Below are 17,062 nucleotides of genomic sequence, written 5' to 3' on the forward strand. Positions count from 1 at the left end.
CCGGGCGCCAGCGGCTCACGCCTGTCATCCCAGCCACTCAGGAGGCTGAGGTCTGAGGATCAAGGTTCAAAGCCAGCCTGGGCAAGAAAGTACCCCCCCCCCCCCGGGAAAAAAAAAGTCCAACGGGAGCTGTGGTTCGTATGTTAGCGCGTGAGCCTTGAGCAAAATAACTCCCAGGGACAACACCCAGGCCCTGAGTTCAAGCCCCGGGACGGACACCATAAAAGCACCAAGATTAACAGGTGGGAGGTTGCTTGCTCTGGTATAAAGGAGAAAACTTTGTCCCCTTGATTAAAACGCGTGTCTCGTCTGCTAAGCCCTGTGATCGCTAAGTGTCCTCCATGGAGGTGGGGGACACGGCCAGGGGGGGGACCCAGCAGCCTCATCCCCTGCTGCGCCCCATCCAATCTGAACTCCACCCTCCAAACCCCAGCTCTCGGTGGCCCTGCCTGCTCCCTGTGGGACACCCCTGCAGGACACCCCTGCGGGACACCCCTGGGGGCGCGCGGGTCAGCTTCCAGCCTATCATTGCACCAGCACCTCCAACCAAACTGACCCTCCTGAAACCAGGGCTCCTTGGAAAAATCCACCCCACTCCCCGCCCCCCCCCATTCCCAAAAGAACAAGAGACGCAGCCCAGCCTCCCTGGCCCCATCCTGTGCTGTCCGCGCGAACAGGCCTGCTCCCCGTCCTGAGATGCACTTGTGTGTCAGGTGGAAGATGGCCTCCCGTGCAGGGCTGTCCGGACAGGCCCGCAGCGGGCCGCGTGCACACTCCCGAGGCATCACTGGTGACCTGGGGGGGTGCTGGGATGAGAGGTCAGGTGCTCCAACCCCGCTGGCCCTCACCTGCCCTGTGCAGCCGCAGCGCCTGCAGGATGTGAGACCCAGCGAGCTGGGCCCTCAGAGCCGGGACGTCCAGGGCCTGGGGCTGGCCCGCCCCTGGCTGGTCTCCCTGTCCGGCGTGGCTCTCCACCTCAGCGGCCGGCAGCAGACAGTGGATGAAGTGCAGCTGAGACCGGCTGAGCAGGCTGACCAGGGCATCCTAGGGCCAAGCAGAGAGCCGTGAGCACGGGCTGCCCCTGGGGCCCCCTGAGTCCTAAACCAAGCGTTTCCCACCTCCGTCCTGGTTTGTACTGGTAAGATCGGAGGGACCTTTATAATCGCTCCTGCTGAGGCAGGCGGGGAAACTGAGGCAGGGAGCGAGCCCTCCAGGGATTCCTAAGCCACACAGACAGAATCGTGTAAGAGCTCCTACTTCGGAAGATACTTCAAAACGTACATGCTTCCCGCCATCCGGGCCATTTGCTAGCGGGCTGGTGTTGCGGGTGTCTGCTGCCGAACCCGACTCCCTGCACCCCCAAAGACAGATCCTCCCCGTGGGAAAGGCAGACGGAGCTCCTGCGGCATCCGTCCCCTCCACCAAGCCTGTGCCCCCCCCCGCTTTGCCAGGAGGGGTCAGACGATGCGGGGAGGTGCCCGGCCAGAGGGGCTCAGGGTCGTGCAGGCTGGGGGGGGGGGCGGGGGGAACCCCTCACCATCTGCAGCTTGATCTGGGCGCACGACGCTCTCCTCTTGAGCGCACCGAGGCTGCCGGCAAACGCCCGCCTCAGCACGCGGTTCCGCTGCAGGGCCTGGGGCGAGGCGGCGGCCAGCCCGGCCAGCGCCTGGCACACCGGGGGCAGCTTGGCCTGGGCCTGGAACAGGCTGAGCAGCTCCTCCCTGGGCGGGGGGGCAGGGGGGGGGAAAGGAGGGAAGGGAGAATCAGGGGGAGCAAGAGGTTGAGCACCCCCATTCTTCCCTGGGGGGATCCCTTAGCTCTCCCGCTATAAAAGACGGACAGAATCAGTTCCTCTGGAGCTCCAGTGTATGTGAGAAACATCTGGAAGGCTCCTCAGCACCCCACCGCAGGGGCTGGGCACACATCCCTGGGGCCCCGGGAGGCAGGCCCGCCCCCAAGGCCAGCGCTTCCTCCCCCTGCTCCCCGGGGCTGGGCTTTGCCGTGCCCCCTTCCCACGCCGTGCCAGGCTGGTAGCAAAGCCTGGCCTTGCTCTGCCCTAGCTCAGCTCCCCCAGAACCAGAGTGGGGTGGAACTCTCCAAGGTGCCGAGACACGAGCTGGGTCCCCCCATGGAGCTGCCTGACATCCCCAAGCCTCACAGAAAGACCTCCAGGCTTGCAGAGGGAACGGGGGTGGGGGGACATGTCCATCCCCGCACACCCAGACTCAAGACACAGGCAGAGCCGTCCTGCAGCCCGCCCGCAGAAGAGAGAGCGACAGACGCTCACCAGTCACGCAGGGGACACAGGACAGGACTGTGCTCCCCTCTTGAGTCCTCTGTGGGTTCCTGACCCCTCCCTCTGCCCCGTGCCCCCCGCCTCAACTCCTCTGCAGGGGCTGCAAGCCCTGGGCTCTCCACCTAACTCTGACCACAACGGCCTGACAGGGGCCCCGGGCATCGCTTAGACTTCCGGCGTATCCCAGAGCTGCTGTGTGATCAGGAGGCCAGCTGCCTCCCCAGCCACAGCCTCGCTGTTTTCAGCTGCAAAATGGGTCTAAGGACCCATGGTTGCCATGAGCACGAATGAGGTCCTTGTGTAAAATAAAGCCCGGGTGCCGGAGCAGGTGGTAAACACCTACCCTCGGCCCCAGAGCCTCCTTTTCTTGCTGCAAGATTGACATCACCAGAAACCGGCCTTAAACATGGGAGGTGCATGCATGCACACACTTGCGTGCGTATAGACCTGGGAGATGCACCCCCCCAAAAAAAACAAACTGTGGGGGCAAAGCAGGAGCTGCCAGCCTTGCGCCACATCTCTGGGTTGAGCAGTCAGGAAACGACGCCGTGAAGGTGTTTTATTTTTAATGCTACAAAATGTCTCCGTTTCAGTTTTACGACCCCGGAGCTCCAGGATGTCCATAAAAATGGTTCCACTCTCATCATCTCCCCGAGACTTAATGAAAGGCAAAGCGCCAACCTAAGTCTCCACTTTTTTTTTTTCTTTTTCTTTCAGTTTTCTGACCAGCTTTTTCTCCAGCAGCTGGTTTTCCCATTGGAGCCACCATCTGTGGATTCTAGGACGGGGGCTCTCTGGGGCTTTGAACTCCCACTGGGAGAAGGAGGTATAATCCCTCCCCTCCCCGCCCCATCCCCACCTGGCTCACCTTTTGGACTGATGCAGGAGCTGTGGAGCATCGAGCGCCGAGAGGTTGGGCTTGGCTCTGTGGAGCCAGCCCGTGAGGTCATAGCGCACGGGGTCCTGGCCCAGCTGGTGGAACACCTGGCACTGCAGAGGCTGCTCACAGGTCCGCAGGGCGGGGGGTCCTATGGGAGACACAAAGGGGGTGGGGTGAACGCGAGCCCCAAGGGGATACTGCGAAAGCTGCTGACACCCCAAGAACACAGTAAGTTTTCATTACTTCCAGCCAGCTAAAGGTCACAGCTCGGGGCATCCGTGTGGCCCCTGCACCTGGGAACACAGGCAACTTTATTTCCAAAGTGGATTTTCTATCCCTCTCTGTTTTCGGGAAGACTGGACGCCTATTTCAGCCAGCCTTTGTCAGTTTCGGTCCCCTGGGTGCGTTTTCGATAGGCATCCACATCTCCCCGATGCTGTGATTTGCTGAATGCGTCCTTTAAGACGGCTATCTATCTGTGTTACACAAGTACATTTGTTTGTTGTTGTTTTTTAAAGAAACATTGCACTGTGAGTTTGACGTACGAGCATTATGTATTTTCCTAATATGCATGGGAATAAGTAGCTATTAAATACTTTTAAAATATTTATTCGCACACCGTCTAAAAATTGTCTTGGTGATCAGGAAGGAAATAAATGCTCAGTGCCCTCTTGAGGGCTGTGTGTGTGTGTGTGTGTGTGTGTGTGTGTGTGTGTGTGTGTGTGCACGCGCGTATGCATGCATGCATGCACGTGTCTAATGCTGGCAGAGTGGGAAGAGAGGGCAGGGCGAAAGGGAGCCTGGGCTGGGCTGGGCCTGAGGCTGCCTGCCATCCCCTGCTGTGCAAGAGTTGGCAGAGACACTGAGTCTCTGAGCCTCTGTTTCCTCCCCAGTATGACACCTCAGTGGGCAGCATAGGCTTAAAGGAAATAAGGTGCATAGAATATTGCATCTGGGCTGGGCGCCGGTGGCTCATGTCTGTCATCCTAGCTACTCAGGAGGCTGAGAGCCAAGGATTGTGGTTCAAAGCCAGCCTGGCCAGGAAAGTCTGTGAGACTCTTACCAACAACTATTAGCCACCAAAAAGCCGGAGGTGGAGCTGTGGCTCAAGCAGTAGAGCGCTAGCCTTGAGCAAAAGAAGCTCAGGGACAGCGCCCAGGTCCTGAGGTCAAGACTCAAGACCAGCAACCCCCCCACCAAAATAATTGCTACATGGGTGAGCACCAGCAGCCACCTGGCCTGTGTCTGACCCTGGCACCTCACCAGACATCCACGATGTCTGCCCAACTGAAAGTTCCGGAAACCCAAGTTTCCTCCACCCTCTCATTGTCCTTCACCAGCTGGCAAAGCAGTCAGTGCATCTCAGAGTCCAGAGCCAGGATGGGGAGGGAGGGTAAGGGGGGAGGGCTGTCAGTACTGGTCTGGCCCAATGCCAGCACCCTCCAGAGTGAGGGAACTTTCCAGAGTAATAAGGACTGCTGCCTCATGGGCCAGTCCCCCAACCGTCGTGTGTGTGCATGCAACACTATTGTATTAGTATGTTAGTGTCAGGACATACATTCGTATTATTAAAATGTAGGCATCTGCATACATTTATCTAGCATGTATCCATCTATCTATCCATCCATCCATCCATCTATCCATTCATCCATCAATCTATCATCCAACTATCTATCCATCCAGCTATCATTCTACCCATCTATCAATCTACCCATCTATCTATCCATTCCTCTATCTATCTATCTATCTATCTATCTATCTATCTATCTATCTATCTATCTATCTATCTATCTATCTATCTATCCAGCCATCTATCTATCTATCTATCTATCTATCCAGCCATCCAGCCATCTATCCATCCAGCCATCCACCTATCTACCAATCCATCCATCTATCTATCAATCTATCCATTCACCTATCTATCCTCTATCTTTCTATCCATCCATTATCTATCTGTCCTTCTGTTCATCAATCTTTCTATCTGGTATTTGACCTCGTTTTTCTTCTGCTTTTCACAGGAGTCCACCGATGCTCACAGCACGCGCACATGCCCCGTGCCTGCCTTCCCACCTGGCGGGGCACCCAGCCATACCTGTGCGGGGCAGAGCCCAGCCCTCACCCTCAACGCTCACTTCCTGCTCACACAGCCTCCGCTCTCCCCGCTCACTTCCTGCTCACGCAGCCTCCGCTCTCCCCGCTCACTTCCTGCTCACACACAGCCTCCGCTCTCCCCGCTCACTTCCTGCTCACACGCAGCCTCCGCGCTCCCCGCTCACTTCCTGCTCACGTGCAGCCTCCGCTCTCCCCGCTCACTTCCTGCTCATGCAGCCTCCGCTCTCCCCGCTCACTTCCTGCTCACCCGCAGCCTCCGCTCTCCCCGCTCACTTCCTGCTCACCCGCAGCCTCCGCTCTCCCCGCTCACTTCCTGCTCACACACAGCCTCCGCTCTCCCCGCTCACTTCCTGCTCTCTCAGCCTCCGCGCTCCCCGCTCACTTCCTGCTCACGCAGCCTCCGCTCTCCCCGCTCACTTCCTGCTCACCCGCAGCCTCCGCTCTCCCCGCTCACTTCCTGCTCACACACAGCCTCCGCTCTCCCCGCTCACTTCCTGCTCACACACAGCCTCCGCTCTCCCCGCTCACTTCCTGCTCTCTCAGCCTCCGCGCTCCCCGCTCACTTCCTGCTCACCCGCAGCCTCCGCTCTCCCCGCTCACTTCCTGCTCACACGCAGCCTCCGCTCTCCCCGCTCACTTCCTGCTCACATAGCCTCCGCTCTCCCCGCTCACTTCCTGCTCACACACAGCCTCCGCTCTCCCCGCTCACTTCCTGCTCACACGCAGCCTCCGCTCTCCCCGCTCACTTCCTGCTCACATAGCCTCCGCTCTCCCCGCTCACTTCCTGCTCACACACAGCCTCCGCTCTCCCCGCTCACTTCCTGCTCACACGCAGCCTCCGCTCTCCCCGCTCACTTCCTGCTCACACACAGCCTCCGCGCTCCCTGCTCACTTCCTGCTCTCTCAGCCTCCGCTCTCCCCGCTCACTTCCTGCTCTCTCAGCCTCCGCGCTCCCCGCTCACTTCCTGCTCACCCGCAGCCTCCGCTCTCCCCGCTCACTTCCTGCTCTCTCAGCCTCCGCTCTCCCCGCTCACTTCCTGCTCTCTCAGCCTCCGCGCTCCCCGCTCACTTCCTGCTCTCTCAGCCTCCGCGCTCCCCGCTTACTTCCTGCTCTCTCAGCCTCCGCGCTCCCCGCTCACTTCCTGCTCACGCAGCCTCCGCTCTCCCCGCTCACTTCCTGCTCTCTCAGCCTCCGCGCTCCCCGCTCACTTCCTGCTCACGCAGCCTCCGCTCTCCCCGCTCACTTCCTGCTCACGCAGCCTCCGCTCTCCCCGCTCACTTCCTGCTCACGCAGCCTCCGCGCTCCCCGCTCACTTCCTGCTCACCCGCAGCCTCCGCTCTCCCGGCTCACTTCCTGCTCTCTCAGCCTCCGCTCTCCCCGCTCACTTCCTGCTCACACACAGCCTCTGCTCTCCCCACTCACTTCCTGCTCACACACAGCCTCCGCGCTCCCCGCTCACTTCCTGCTCTCTCAGCCTCCGCTCTCCCCGCTCACTTCCTGCTCTCTCAGCCTCCGCTCTCCCCGCTCACTTCCTGCTCTCTCAGCCTCCGCTCTCCCCGCTCACTTCCTGCTCACACACAGCCTCTGCTCTCCCCGCTCACTTCCTGCTCACACACAGCCTCCGCGCTCCCCGCTCACTTCCTGCTCTCTCAGCCTCCGCTCTCCCCGCTCACTTCCTGCTCTCTCAGCCTCCGCTCTCCCCGCTCACTTCCTGCTCTCTCAGCCTCCGCTCTCCCCGCTCACTTCCTGCTCACACACAGCCTCTGCTCTCCCCGCTCACTTCCTGCTCACACGCAGCCTCCGCTCTCCCCGCTCACTTCCTGCTCACATAGCCTCCGCTCTCCCCGCTCACTTCCTGCTCACACACAGCCTCCGCGCTCCCTGCTCACTTCCTGCTCTCTCAGCCTCCGCTCTCCCCGCTCACTTCCTGCTCTCTCAGCCTCCGCGCTCCCCGCTCACTTCCTGCTCACCCGCAGCCTCCGCTCTCCCCGCTCACTTCCTGCTCTCTCAGCCTCCGCTCTCCCCGCTCACTTCCTGCTCTCTCAGCCTCCGCGCTCCCCGCTCACTTCCTGCTCACGCAGCCTCCGCTCTCCCCGCTCACTTCCTGCTCTCTCAGCCTCCGCGCTCCCCGCTCACTTCCTGCTCACGCAGCCTCCGCTCTCCCCGCTCACTTCCTGCTCACACACAGCCTCCGCGCTCCCCGCTCACTTCCTGCTCTCTCAGCCTCCGCTCTCCCCGCTCACTTCCTGCTCACGCAGCCTCCGCTCTCCCCGCTCACTTCCTGCTCACGCAGCCTCCGCGCTCCCCGCTCACTTCCTGCTCACACACAGCCTCCACGCTGGCCAGGCAGAACAGCACGCAGCACGCAGGTTGGACTGGCCCCATACCGTCCCCTCGTCCCTCACCTTCCGCCCCGGCTCCCTTCTTCTCAAAGGCCGCACGCAGACGCTCGAGTACCATGCTGTCGCTGGAACCTTCCACCCGCACCTCCTCATCCAGTAGCCAGAAGAGGCCCCTGGCATCCTCTGGGCCACCGCCAGCCGCCACGTGGACCTGCAGAGGCCCAGGGTACACGGAAAGGACCTCAGGCCAGGCTGGAAGTCCTGCAGCAACCGCCCGGTCACTCCTGTGACCTAAAGGGGATCATGACCCTTCTCTAGGCCTCAGTTTTCTCTTCTCTGAGTTGGGCACAGAATCTTTATCTGAACACCAGACCCAACTCGGCACAAGCGGCTGCAGTCTGGTGAGCCGCCTTGGCTCTGACCACAGGCCCTGCCACCGTACGACATCACTCACACAGAGGCTGAGAGGTGGTTCCTAACCCCAGGACATTGTCACCTCCAAGTTGCCCGGGCCATATCCCAGATGAATCTGTGCAGATCCAGGGATGGGTCCCAGGCATCGGCAGTGGGGGCGGGGGAGGGTCTCTGTCAGTCCCCAGGGCTGGCACGAGCGTGGCACAAAAGCTTGCCACATCTAGCATTTCACTAAAAAGTGAAGTCCAAAAGCCTTGCTTTCCTGGGTCCCTGGTTACCTGGGAGGGATTCTGATCCATGAGAGCCACCGTAGTCTCCGGGGAAGACTCTGGAAGGTCAAAGTGCACAGGGATACCTTCCTAAAAGACAGCATCACAGGGGCTGTTAGCTCCAAAGTGAGCTGAGCGGATGGGGAGGGGCCTCTGGTGGAGGGCGGAACTAAGATGCACCCCCCCCACACACTAGCCCTGAGAGTTAGTGCCGGGCCCTATCGAGACTATTTGTTTGAAATGCATCCATGCAGATATTTTTATTTTTACTGTTGTTTTGGGCTTCTGCCAAAGGAATAACCCGAATTTCAATGTCTGTGATCGTATGGATGAGCAATATGGCCACTTCCAATAGTTGCTCACTTTTTGCTACTGGAATCAACACGGTCCCGGGGCGAGGAGGAGGGGAGGACACGCTGCGTCCTCCGGGATCCTGGTGACATTCGCAGTGTCACCACGGTCACGGGCGTGTGCGTAGGCTCGCCTGCACAGACCCACTGGAAGCCGTTAGCTTACCACTTTGTGCTTGGCTGGGTCGCTATGGGGTGAACGCACCCCCTTCCGAGTCACAAGGGCTGGAATTTAATAGGCCATGTGGTACTTTTATGAAGCAAAGTCTCCAGCCGGGCTCTGCGGCTCATGCCTGACTTCCTAGGTACTACTCCAGAGGACTGTGGTTCAAGGCCAGCCTGGGCATTAAAGGTCACCAGCCCCCCCCTTCTTAGGCCACAGCTGGGTGCAGAGGTGCATTCCTGTCGTCCCAAGCTATGTGGGAAGCTGAGGCTGGAAGGATGACAGCATCCGGCCAGCCTGGGCCCAAAGGTCCAGGAGTCTCAAGTTTCCACAGAAGGAAGGCTAGGATCGGGTAGCACAAGCCTGTGGTCCCAGCAGTGAAGAGAAACTAAAGTAGAGGATCCGAGTTCAGGCATACGCCCAGGCAAAAAGCCAGACCCTATCCTAAAACATCCAACAAAAAGCCAGGCTGGAGGCATGGTCTGAGCAGCAGAGCACCCGCAGAGCAAGCTCAAGACCCTGACCTCATCAGGGCTCCTCCTCTTTTTTATTTTTATTTTTTTTAATTGCTGGTCCTGAGGCTTGAACTCTGGGCCTGAGTGATGTCTCTAAGCTCCTTTTTTTTTGCTCAAGGCTAGTGCTCCACTGCTTGAGCCACAGCACCATTTCTAGCTTTTTCTGTGATTTGACTGGAGATAGTCTCACAGGCTTTCCTGCTCAGGCTGGCTTCAAACTGCGATCCTCAGACCTCAGCCTCCTGAGTAGGTAGGATGACAGGCGTGAGCCACCGGTGCCCGGCTCAGGGCTCCTTTTATCAATGATCCAAGTCCTTCCTCAAAGGACTTCCCACTGCACCAGCCATAGGCGTCCAGGAGACAGCAGGACAGCGGCCGGGGCCCAGAGATCAGAGATACAGCCACCTTGACCCTGACCCCCAGAGCCAGGAAGAGCCCGGGCCCCTGCCGCTGGACCAAATGTGGGGAAAGGAGACACGGGAGTCCCCAAAACCCAGAGAGATGGCCACCGCAGGGCAGAGTCCTATTAGTCCTCCTCTCCCCCAACCTCTCATCTGCCCTCGCCTGGCCCAGCCCACCCAGCTGACCTCTCGGTACCGCTCCAGCGTGGAGACGAAGGTCCGCTGGTAGAAAAGCAGCTGCAGACGCTCCTGAGCGTAATTATGGCACAGCTCCTCGAAGGTGGCCGCCCGGCCTCTGCCCTGATGCCTGGGGTTCTGGAAACCGGCGGCGTCGACCACCGTGATGGAAGCCATGGACAGGTGCTGGGAGCAGAAGGATCTAGAGAGAGAAGCGAGAAGGGATTCTGAGAAGGCCCGGAGTGTGACAGGCCCTGGTCCAAGCTGCCAGCTTCCCCACTGCGGAGATGGAAGAACTAGGTGGGTGGGGAGGCCCGGTGTGAGAACCAAGCTCACCACTCACAGGCTGTGTGAAGCTGGGCAAGTCACTGACCCTCTCTGAGCGTGGGCTTCCCCAGTGGTTCAAGGGTGGTGGCTCATCCCCGCCAGGGATGCGGTGGCCACGCCCCTACGGCGGAGCCACACCTCCACGGCTGAGCCACGCCCCTTTCTGTGGAGCCACGCCTCTGCAGCCGAGCCCCGCCCCCTCCAGCTCCCACTCCTACTGCAGAGCCCGCCTGCATCGCTTAGCCACGCCCCCTGCTGTGTAGCAGAGACACGCCCCCAGCACCGGGCCACGCCCACACTGGCCAGCCACGCCCCTTACGCGGAGCCACGCCCCCCACCCTGCCTCTCACTGATCCCCGTGCTGGCCTGGCGTCCGCCCAGACGCGCTGAGCTGTCTGCAGGGAGGCCGCACAGCGCGGGAGCTAACTCCAGCACTGCCCGCCTGCCCCCACTTGTGCCCAACCACAGCCCCCAGGTACCGGTTGATGAGCGAGACCACTGCGGAAAAGAGCTCCTGGTACAGGCCGGCCGCCATGCCCTCCACACACTCCACGCCTGTCATCTTCAGGCCTGGGGTTGGGGGGAGCCAGGGGTCACCACCCTGCCCGGTGCCAAGGACACGGCCACAGAGCGGCAGAGGGCTCGGACCCCCCCACACCCCCCTGTCCTCCATCACTGAAGGCCCTGAGGCCTGCAGGCCGAGGCCAGCGGCTGCCCGGCCTGGCCCCCCCCCGGAGGCCGCTCAGGTGTCCCCAGAGGCCTGGCCCCCGCGTGGTGCCCTGGGAGGTGTGGGGTCTTTCAGGGGTGCAGCTCAGTGGAAGCTCTGAGGTCGTCCGGGGCCTGGCCGCAGCAGGGCTGGGGAGGGGGCCTGGGGCTCTTCTTCCCTGGCTTCTCCACTGTCCCTTGCTAACAGCTTTCCTCCCGCAATGCCATGTGTCTGCTCAGGCTGGCCATCAGTGGACTGTAACCATCAACCCAAGAGAACCTGCCCTCGGTTGCAGTGGGTTGTGTCAGATTCATCGTTACCGAAACAGCAAAGGGCTTAACAGAGAGTCGGCCACCTCCTCCAGGAAGCCTTCCAGGAACCATCACCTCCTCTAAGGTGACCTCCAGCTCTCCCCCTGTGCCTGTGCCTGTGCCTGCTGGCATGGAGACTTTGCAACTATCACACACACATACACACACACACACGCATGCACACGCACACACGCATGCAAGCACCCCTGCGCACCTTCACTGGTAGAGCTGGGGTTGGAGGGTTGGGGTTCAGATCACAGAGCCTGACTCTAAGAGAGGTTCCATCATGTGGACACACTCCCCCCCACCTCCTCCCTCCTCCCTTCAGCTCTGCCTCCACCCTGGGCTGTTGCTAGGCAACCACAGCCTCCTCTCTCCGGAGCCTGCGTGCAGCCCACCGGCCCTGGGACCTGGGCCTGTGCTTGTGGCACTTGTGGATGAAGTGTGTGTGTGTGTGTGTGCGCGCGCGCATCGTGCATGTGTGTGTTTGCGTGGCACACACCTGGATGAAGGTGTGCACGCTCGGGTGTGTGCACTGTGTCTGAACGTGAGCGTGGGTCTGTGTGGGTACCATGTGCGTGGTGTGCCATGTGTGGACTCTGCGTGGGTTAAGATGACCAGCGCCCACTCAGGAGCCGAGATCCAGACAGGAAGGGAAGAGGCCGTGGAGGCCCGGGACCTTCTGCCACGGGCCTGCAGACCCCGAAGGGTGGGGGCGGCTCCGGGGAGCTAAGAGAGCCCCAGGGTGCCCCCCCAACCACAGCTCACCCCACTCGCGGGCGGGGGCTGCTGGTGGAGTCCCAGGCAGCCTCCCCCCCACCCCGGGCCTGCGATCTCACCGCGGCCTGAGGGCCTCCCGCTTGGCCACCCCGCGGCTTGGCCCCCATCGTTTCTCAGGCCTCCCCGCCCCGGCCGCTGGTACCTGCGCTGGCCGCCGCCTCCTCGTCCTCCCGGGCCCCGCGCCGCGGCCCCGCCGTTGCCCGCTGGATGATCTGGCGCAGGTGGTGCTTGAACGTGGCCGTGTTCAGCTCCTCGAACTCGCAGCCCAGGGCCTCGGCGGCGCGGTTGGCGCACTCAAAGCGCATGAACTGCTTCCGCCCCACTGCGGGTGGAAGGGGGTGAAATCCCAGGCCCAGGTGTCCCGGGCCCCACCCCAGCCCCCAACGCCGTTGCTCACTTCTCCAAAGCAACGGAAGGTGTCCGGCAGAGGGCCGGGGACCGGCGGGTGAAGGTGGGCACACCGCAGCCTTTGCCTGCCCCGTGCCACCCAGCTGCCCTGTGTGCCCAGCCCCCGCTCCACCCAGCCCTGCTCCCCCACCCCCACCCCGGGGAAACCCACGCTAGCAGGAGGTGGCGGGTCTGCCCTCACTGAGCCAAGGAGCTAACAGGGGAACGAGAGCTGCTGAGAGTGGGAGTCGAGGGCTGCCGGCGTGCGCAAGTCCAGCTGCAAGAAAGGCGCCGCGGAGGGAGACAGCCCCAGGCCAACACAGGCAAACTCACAGAGGCCCCGTGTGAAAACAGGCAAAGCAGAAGGGGCTGGTGAGTGGTTCAAGTGGTAGAGCACCTGCCTAACAAGTTCACCAAAATGAAGAAGAAGAAGAGGAAGAAGAGGAAGAAGAAGAAGAAGAAGAAGAAAAAGAAGAAGAAGAAGAAGAAGAAGAAGAAGAGGAAGAAGAAGAAGAGGAGGAGGAGGAAGAGGAGGGGGAAGGGAGAGGAGGGGGAGGGGAAGAAGAGAAGGAAAGAGATAAGGGAAGGGAGGGAGGGAGGGAGGGAGGGTAATTTCGGGGGATAAAATGATAAAGCTCTCAGGAGGCTGAGATCTGAGGATCACAGTTCAAAGCCAGCCTGGGAAGGAAAGTGTGTGAGACTCTTATCTCTAACTACTCACCAAACAGCCAAAAGTGATGCTGTGGCTCGCAGTGGTAGAGCACTAGCTAGGCTTGAGCACAAAAGCTCAGGGACAGTGCCCAGGCCCTGAGTTCAAATCCCACCGCCACCAACACCAACAACAACAACAACAAATTAGAAAAAAAATCTCCTCAGGTGCACGGCGAGGAAGACTTAGATCTGGGTAAGGAGATAAAGAGAGGAAGGCCCGATCTTCCTGCAGCGGGGGCCCTGAGAGACCTCGCCGTGGCAGTGGGCTGTGAACCGGCCTGGAAGAGGTTTCTAGCCACAAAGAGCACTGTAAGGAGGAGCAACTTCGCAAAGGTCCTGGGGCAGAAAAGAGGAGAGCCAGGTAGGCCAGGGTGGCGGGGACGTGCGGGAGGCGGTGGCGGGGGTGTGTGCTGCAGCCAGGCCATGGGTCCAGGGGACGAGGACAAAGTTTATGGCCCCAGACGGCCACGGGGGACAGCGCCACGTGGCCGAATACCAACCACAGCCAGCCTTGGTTGCTCTCTGGATTTTCTACGGTGCTGCCGCGCCGATGTTTGCCGTGGGAAGTCGACACGTGCGCGGGTCTTATTCCAACAAGCCGCCGCCATCTCTCACAAGTGTCCCCTCTCCCCCTCCCCGGAGTCGGTTTCTGTCTCTGAAGCGGAGGGTGGCGCGGGCCTGCGTTCTCTGCAGGCTGTGGCGGGGCGGGCGTGGGGACGCACCCCTGTAATCTCGGCGCTCAGGAGGCCAACGCAGGAGGTGGGGGGGAGGTCGAGGAAAGGGACCGAGAGGAGCCTGTGAGCTTCCGGTTCTCAGAAGAAGCAGCAGGTGCCACACGCCACCCCACCTCGAGACACAGGTGCCCAGAGCTTCCCCCCTGAGCCCCCCGTCTCCCCACGCTAACCAGTCTCCTCCACGGCGATCTGGACAATGTCACCCGTCACTATCTGAAGCCCAAGAGAGGGGAAGGCTCCTGGGGCCATTCAGCCCCCCCGGGACGAGGGTAGAGGGGGGACAGGACCCCGACAGAACAGATCAGACACAGTTCAGCGCCGACAAATCGAGAGTCATAAAAACCCTACCGTCCAGGGACAGTGAGGCACACCTGTAATCCCAGCTACTCTGGTGGTGCCAGGCTGGAGGACCTAGGCAAAGCTTAGCCATCATGCCAACCGGCAAGCCGGGCACGGTGACTCACCTCTATGATCCCAGACAGGTGGGAGGCAGAAAGAGGAGGATCACGGTCCACGGGGGACAAAAACGTAAGGCACTCTCCAACAATCACAACAGCAAAGAAGTCAAGCAGAAAAGGGGCTGGGGGTACAGCTCACGTGGTAGAGCACCTGTCCAGAGCCCTTGCTGGGGCACAGCGGCTCTAGGGAGATGACAATGGCCCACAGCTCCTCTGCCATGTACCCGCTGTGTGAGGCCAGGGCGTAGCTCACCCCCTCTGTGCCCAGCCGGGAAGAGAACTGCAGATGCGTGGATCTGTGTGCCGTTCCCAGCGTGTGACATGCCCTCAAGACACTGACACCCCAACACCCCTCCAGGAGCCCTCAGAGCGGCCACCGCTGGACAGAGGAGGAAACCGAGACAGCCAACTCCGGACGAATGTTAATGCTATGGACTGCCCTCCCATCAGTTCCAACCCCAGGGCCGGGCCATGTCACCCCAGGCCTCCATTCTAGGAGTGGAACTGGTTTATAAAATATGTAGACAACCGGGCGCCGGCGGCTCACACCCGTCATCCTAGCTCTTCAGGAGGCTGAGAGCGGAGGACCCAGGTTCAAAGCCAGCCCCGGCAGGAAAGTCCATGAGACTCCGATCGCCAACGAACCACCGAAAAGCTGGAAGTGGAACTGTGGCTCAAGTGGTAGAGCGCTAGCTTTGAACACAAAAGCTCAGGAACACTGCCCAGGCCCTGAGTTCAAGCCCCAGGACCAGCCCAAGAAAACAGATGATAGATAGATAGATAGATAGATAGATAGATAGATAGATAGATAGATGAGTAGATAGATGGGTAGATTGATAGAAAGAGAAAGAAAGGAAGGAAGAACAAAAGAACGAAAGAATGAAAGAAAGAAAGAAAGAAAGAAAGAAAGAAAGAAAGAAAGAAAGAAAGAAAGAGAAAGAAAGAAAGAAAGAGGAAAGAAAAATGGATGGATGTTAGGCAGCGAATGAAGCCGGGCACACAGAATATCATCGCAATGAAAGGGGGGTGGGAACCTTGATTAATGAAAATGATTCTTAATATATTTCAAGATGATGTCTGATGGCACCAAGCCCAGACATTTACACATGACAGTGAAATCCTTCCTAGATGATTTCGGAACAGACTATTATGAACTCTTGCAAAGCAGAATGAGACGGGAGGAGCTCGGCGGGCCGGGCCCCGGGAAGACCCGAGACAGCGCCTCTTAAGATAATCCAGCAGGTGGGCGGGCGGGGAGGGGTGACTGCCGAGACCGTGTGTGCATTCAATATTTATAAGCGTGACTTGCTCCGTCACCACCGTCACCACCGTGGGCCCCGCCTGAACCCTTCCAGCCCGCCCTCCCCCTGCCCCCGGGTGGAGGGGAGCCCCGGGGCCTCTCCAGTGACAGGTGGAGGGATGGTGGGGGAGGATTCTGCTTGGAGGCTGAGCTGGAGGCCCAGCCTCCATGGGGCTGCAGTGAGCAGAGCCATCCAGGGGACAAGACTGCCACCTGGTGGCAAGAAGCCATAGCTACCAGCCACATGGTCTCCCTCCTGACACCAGGGGCCGCTGGCGGGGGTATTGGACCTGCAAGGGTCAGGGTGGTTATCCGGGGAGAGTTCAGATCCCGTCCTTGCGTAGGAACCTCAGCCCTAGCTCCTCCGGCTATCTCAGGGCAACTTATGGCTCCCTACATGAGACCAGGGGTAGCCCCCCCAAAGGACACGTCCATCTCCCTGTCCCCGGTGCTTGCGAACATGACCTTGACCCGGGAAAAGGGTCTGTCAGGCGTGCTTTAGTCAAGAGCTGAAGATGGCGGCGTGGGAGAAGCCAAAGCAAAGGGGACTGGACGTGGTAGCGCACGCCTGTAATCCCAGCCGCTCGGGAGGCAGAGGAAGGAGGCCCTGGTCTAGGGCCGGCAAAAGCACGAGCCCCTAGCTGAAGAAAATTAATCAGTAAACGAGCAGCAAAAGGACCAGAGGTGGGGTCCCGTGGTGGAGCGCCCGCCTCGCTCCGAGTTCGAATCCACGGCAGAAGAGATGGTAATGACCCGGGGAGGGAGAGGAGGGGGGAGGGTTTGACCCGGAGGGGGAGGTCGTACCTTTGCAGGCCCCGGCGGCCCCGAGGTGGTAGATGGCGGCCAGCACGCGCCACACGGCCCGCTGCTCGCCCTGGGAGATGCCCAGCGCGTCCATGGCGGCCCGGAGCCGGGCGAAGCCGGCCGCTGCCTTCTGCTTGTCTTCAGGCTGAGAGCAAGGGAGAGAGGAAGGGCGGAGGGGTCACCGCGGGGACCGGCGGCCTGGCCTCGCGGGGAGTCGGGCCGGCCCTGGGGTGGTCAGACCCGGAGGGGGACAAGACCAAGTGGGAGGAGGCCCGGGAGCCATGTTCAAGGCCTCAGAGGCCACGCTACAGAGCAGGCTTTGAACCACCAGTGATCTGAGGGTCCTGCCACCATTGCTGGGCCGTGGCAGACATCACTAATCGATCCAGAGCCTCCGGCAGGACCAGGGAGCCCAGAGTCACCCCAGGACACGGCCCAGGCCCGGGCCCAGACCCATCGCCAGCCGGGCTGGAGCTGGTTTCCCGTATCAAGTGCAGCAAGAGGAGAAGACGCGGTGGCCGAGTGCTCACGGATACGGGCTGCGGAGTGTGTTTGGGGGGCTTAGGACCCCTGTTTTGATTGGTTGGAAATGAAAACGCATCTAAAGCTCCTGGGCATCTGGCC

The 17,062-nt window shown here is 60.5% G+C and overlaps 1 protein-coding gene across 1 annotated transcript in view; it reads right to left on the reverse strand.

Moving 5' to 3' along the window:
- The window catches only part of Myo18b (myosin XVIIIB), a 130,316-nt gene that overhangs the window by 97,482 nt on the left and 15,772 nt on the right, over positions 1-17,062 (reverse strand). The window contains exons 12-20 of the mRNA XM_069994232.1: positions 16,439-16,583; positions 12,187-12,366; positions 10,727-10,817; positions 9,930-10,122; positions 8,324-8,404; positions 7,695-7,842; positions 3,165-3,324; positions 1,538-1,721; positions 849-1,044 (exon numbers count right to left, since the gene is read on the reverse strand). Coding sequence (XP_069850333.1) covers positions 849-1,044; positions 1,538-1,721; positions 3,165-3,324; positions 7,695-7,842; positions 8,324-8,404; positions 9,930-10,122; positions 10,727-10,817; positions 12,187-12,366; positions 16,439-16,583 — 1,378 coding nt within the window. The remainder of the gene's footprint in view (positions 1-848; positions 1,045-1,537; positions 1,722-3,164; positions 3,325-7,694; positions 7,843-8,323; positions 8,405-9,929; positions 10,123-10,726; positions 10,818-12,186; positions 12,367-16,438; positions 16,584-17,062) is intronic.

Source organism: Dipodomys merriami, unplaced genomic scaffold, assembly GCF_024711535.1.
Source record: "Dipodomys merriami isolate MVZ:Mamm:240054 unplaced genomic scaffold, mDipMer1.0.p SCAF_45, whole genome shotgun sequence".
Taxonomy (NCBI): Eukaryota; Metazoa; Chordata; class Mammalia; order Rodentia; family Heteromyidae; genus Dipodomys; species Dipodomys merriami.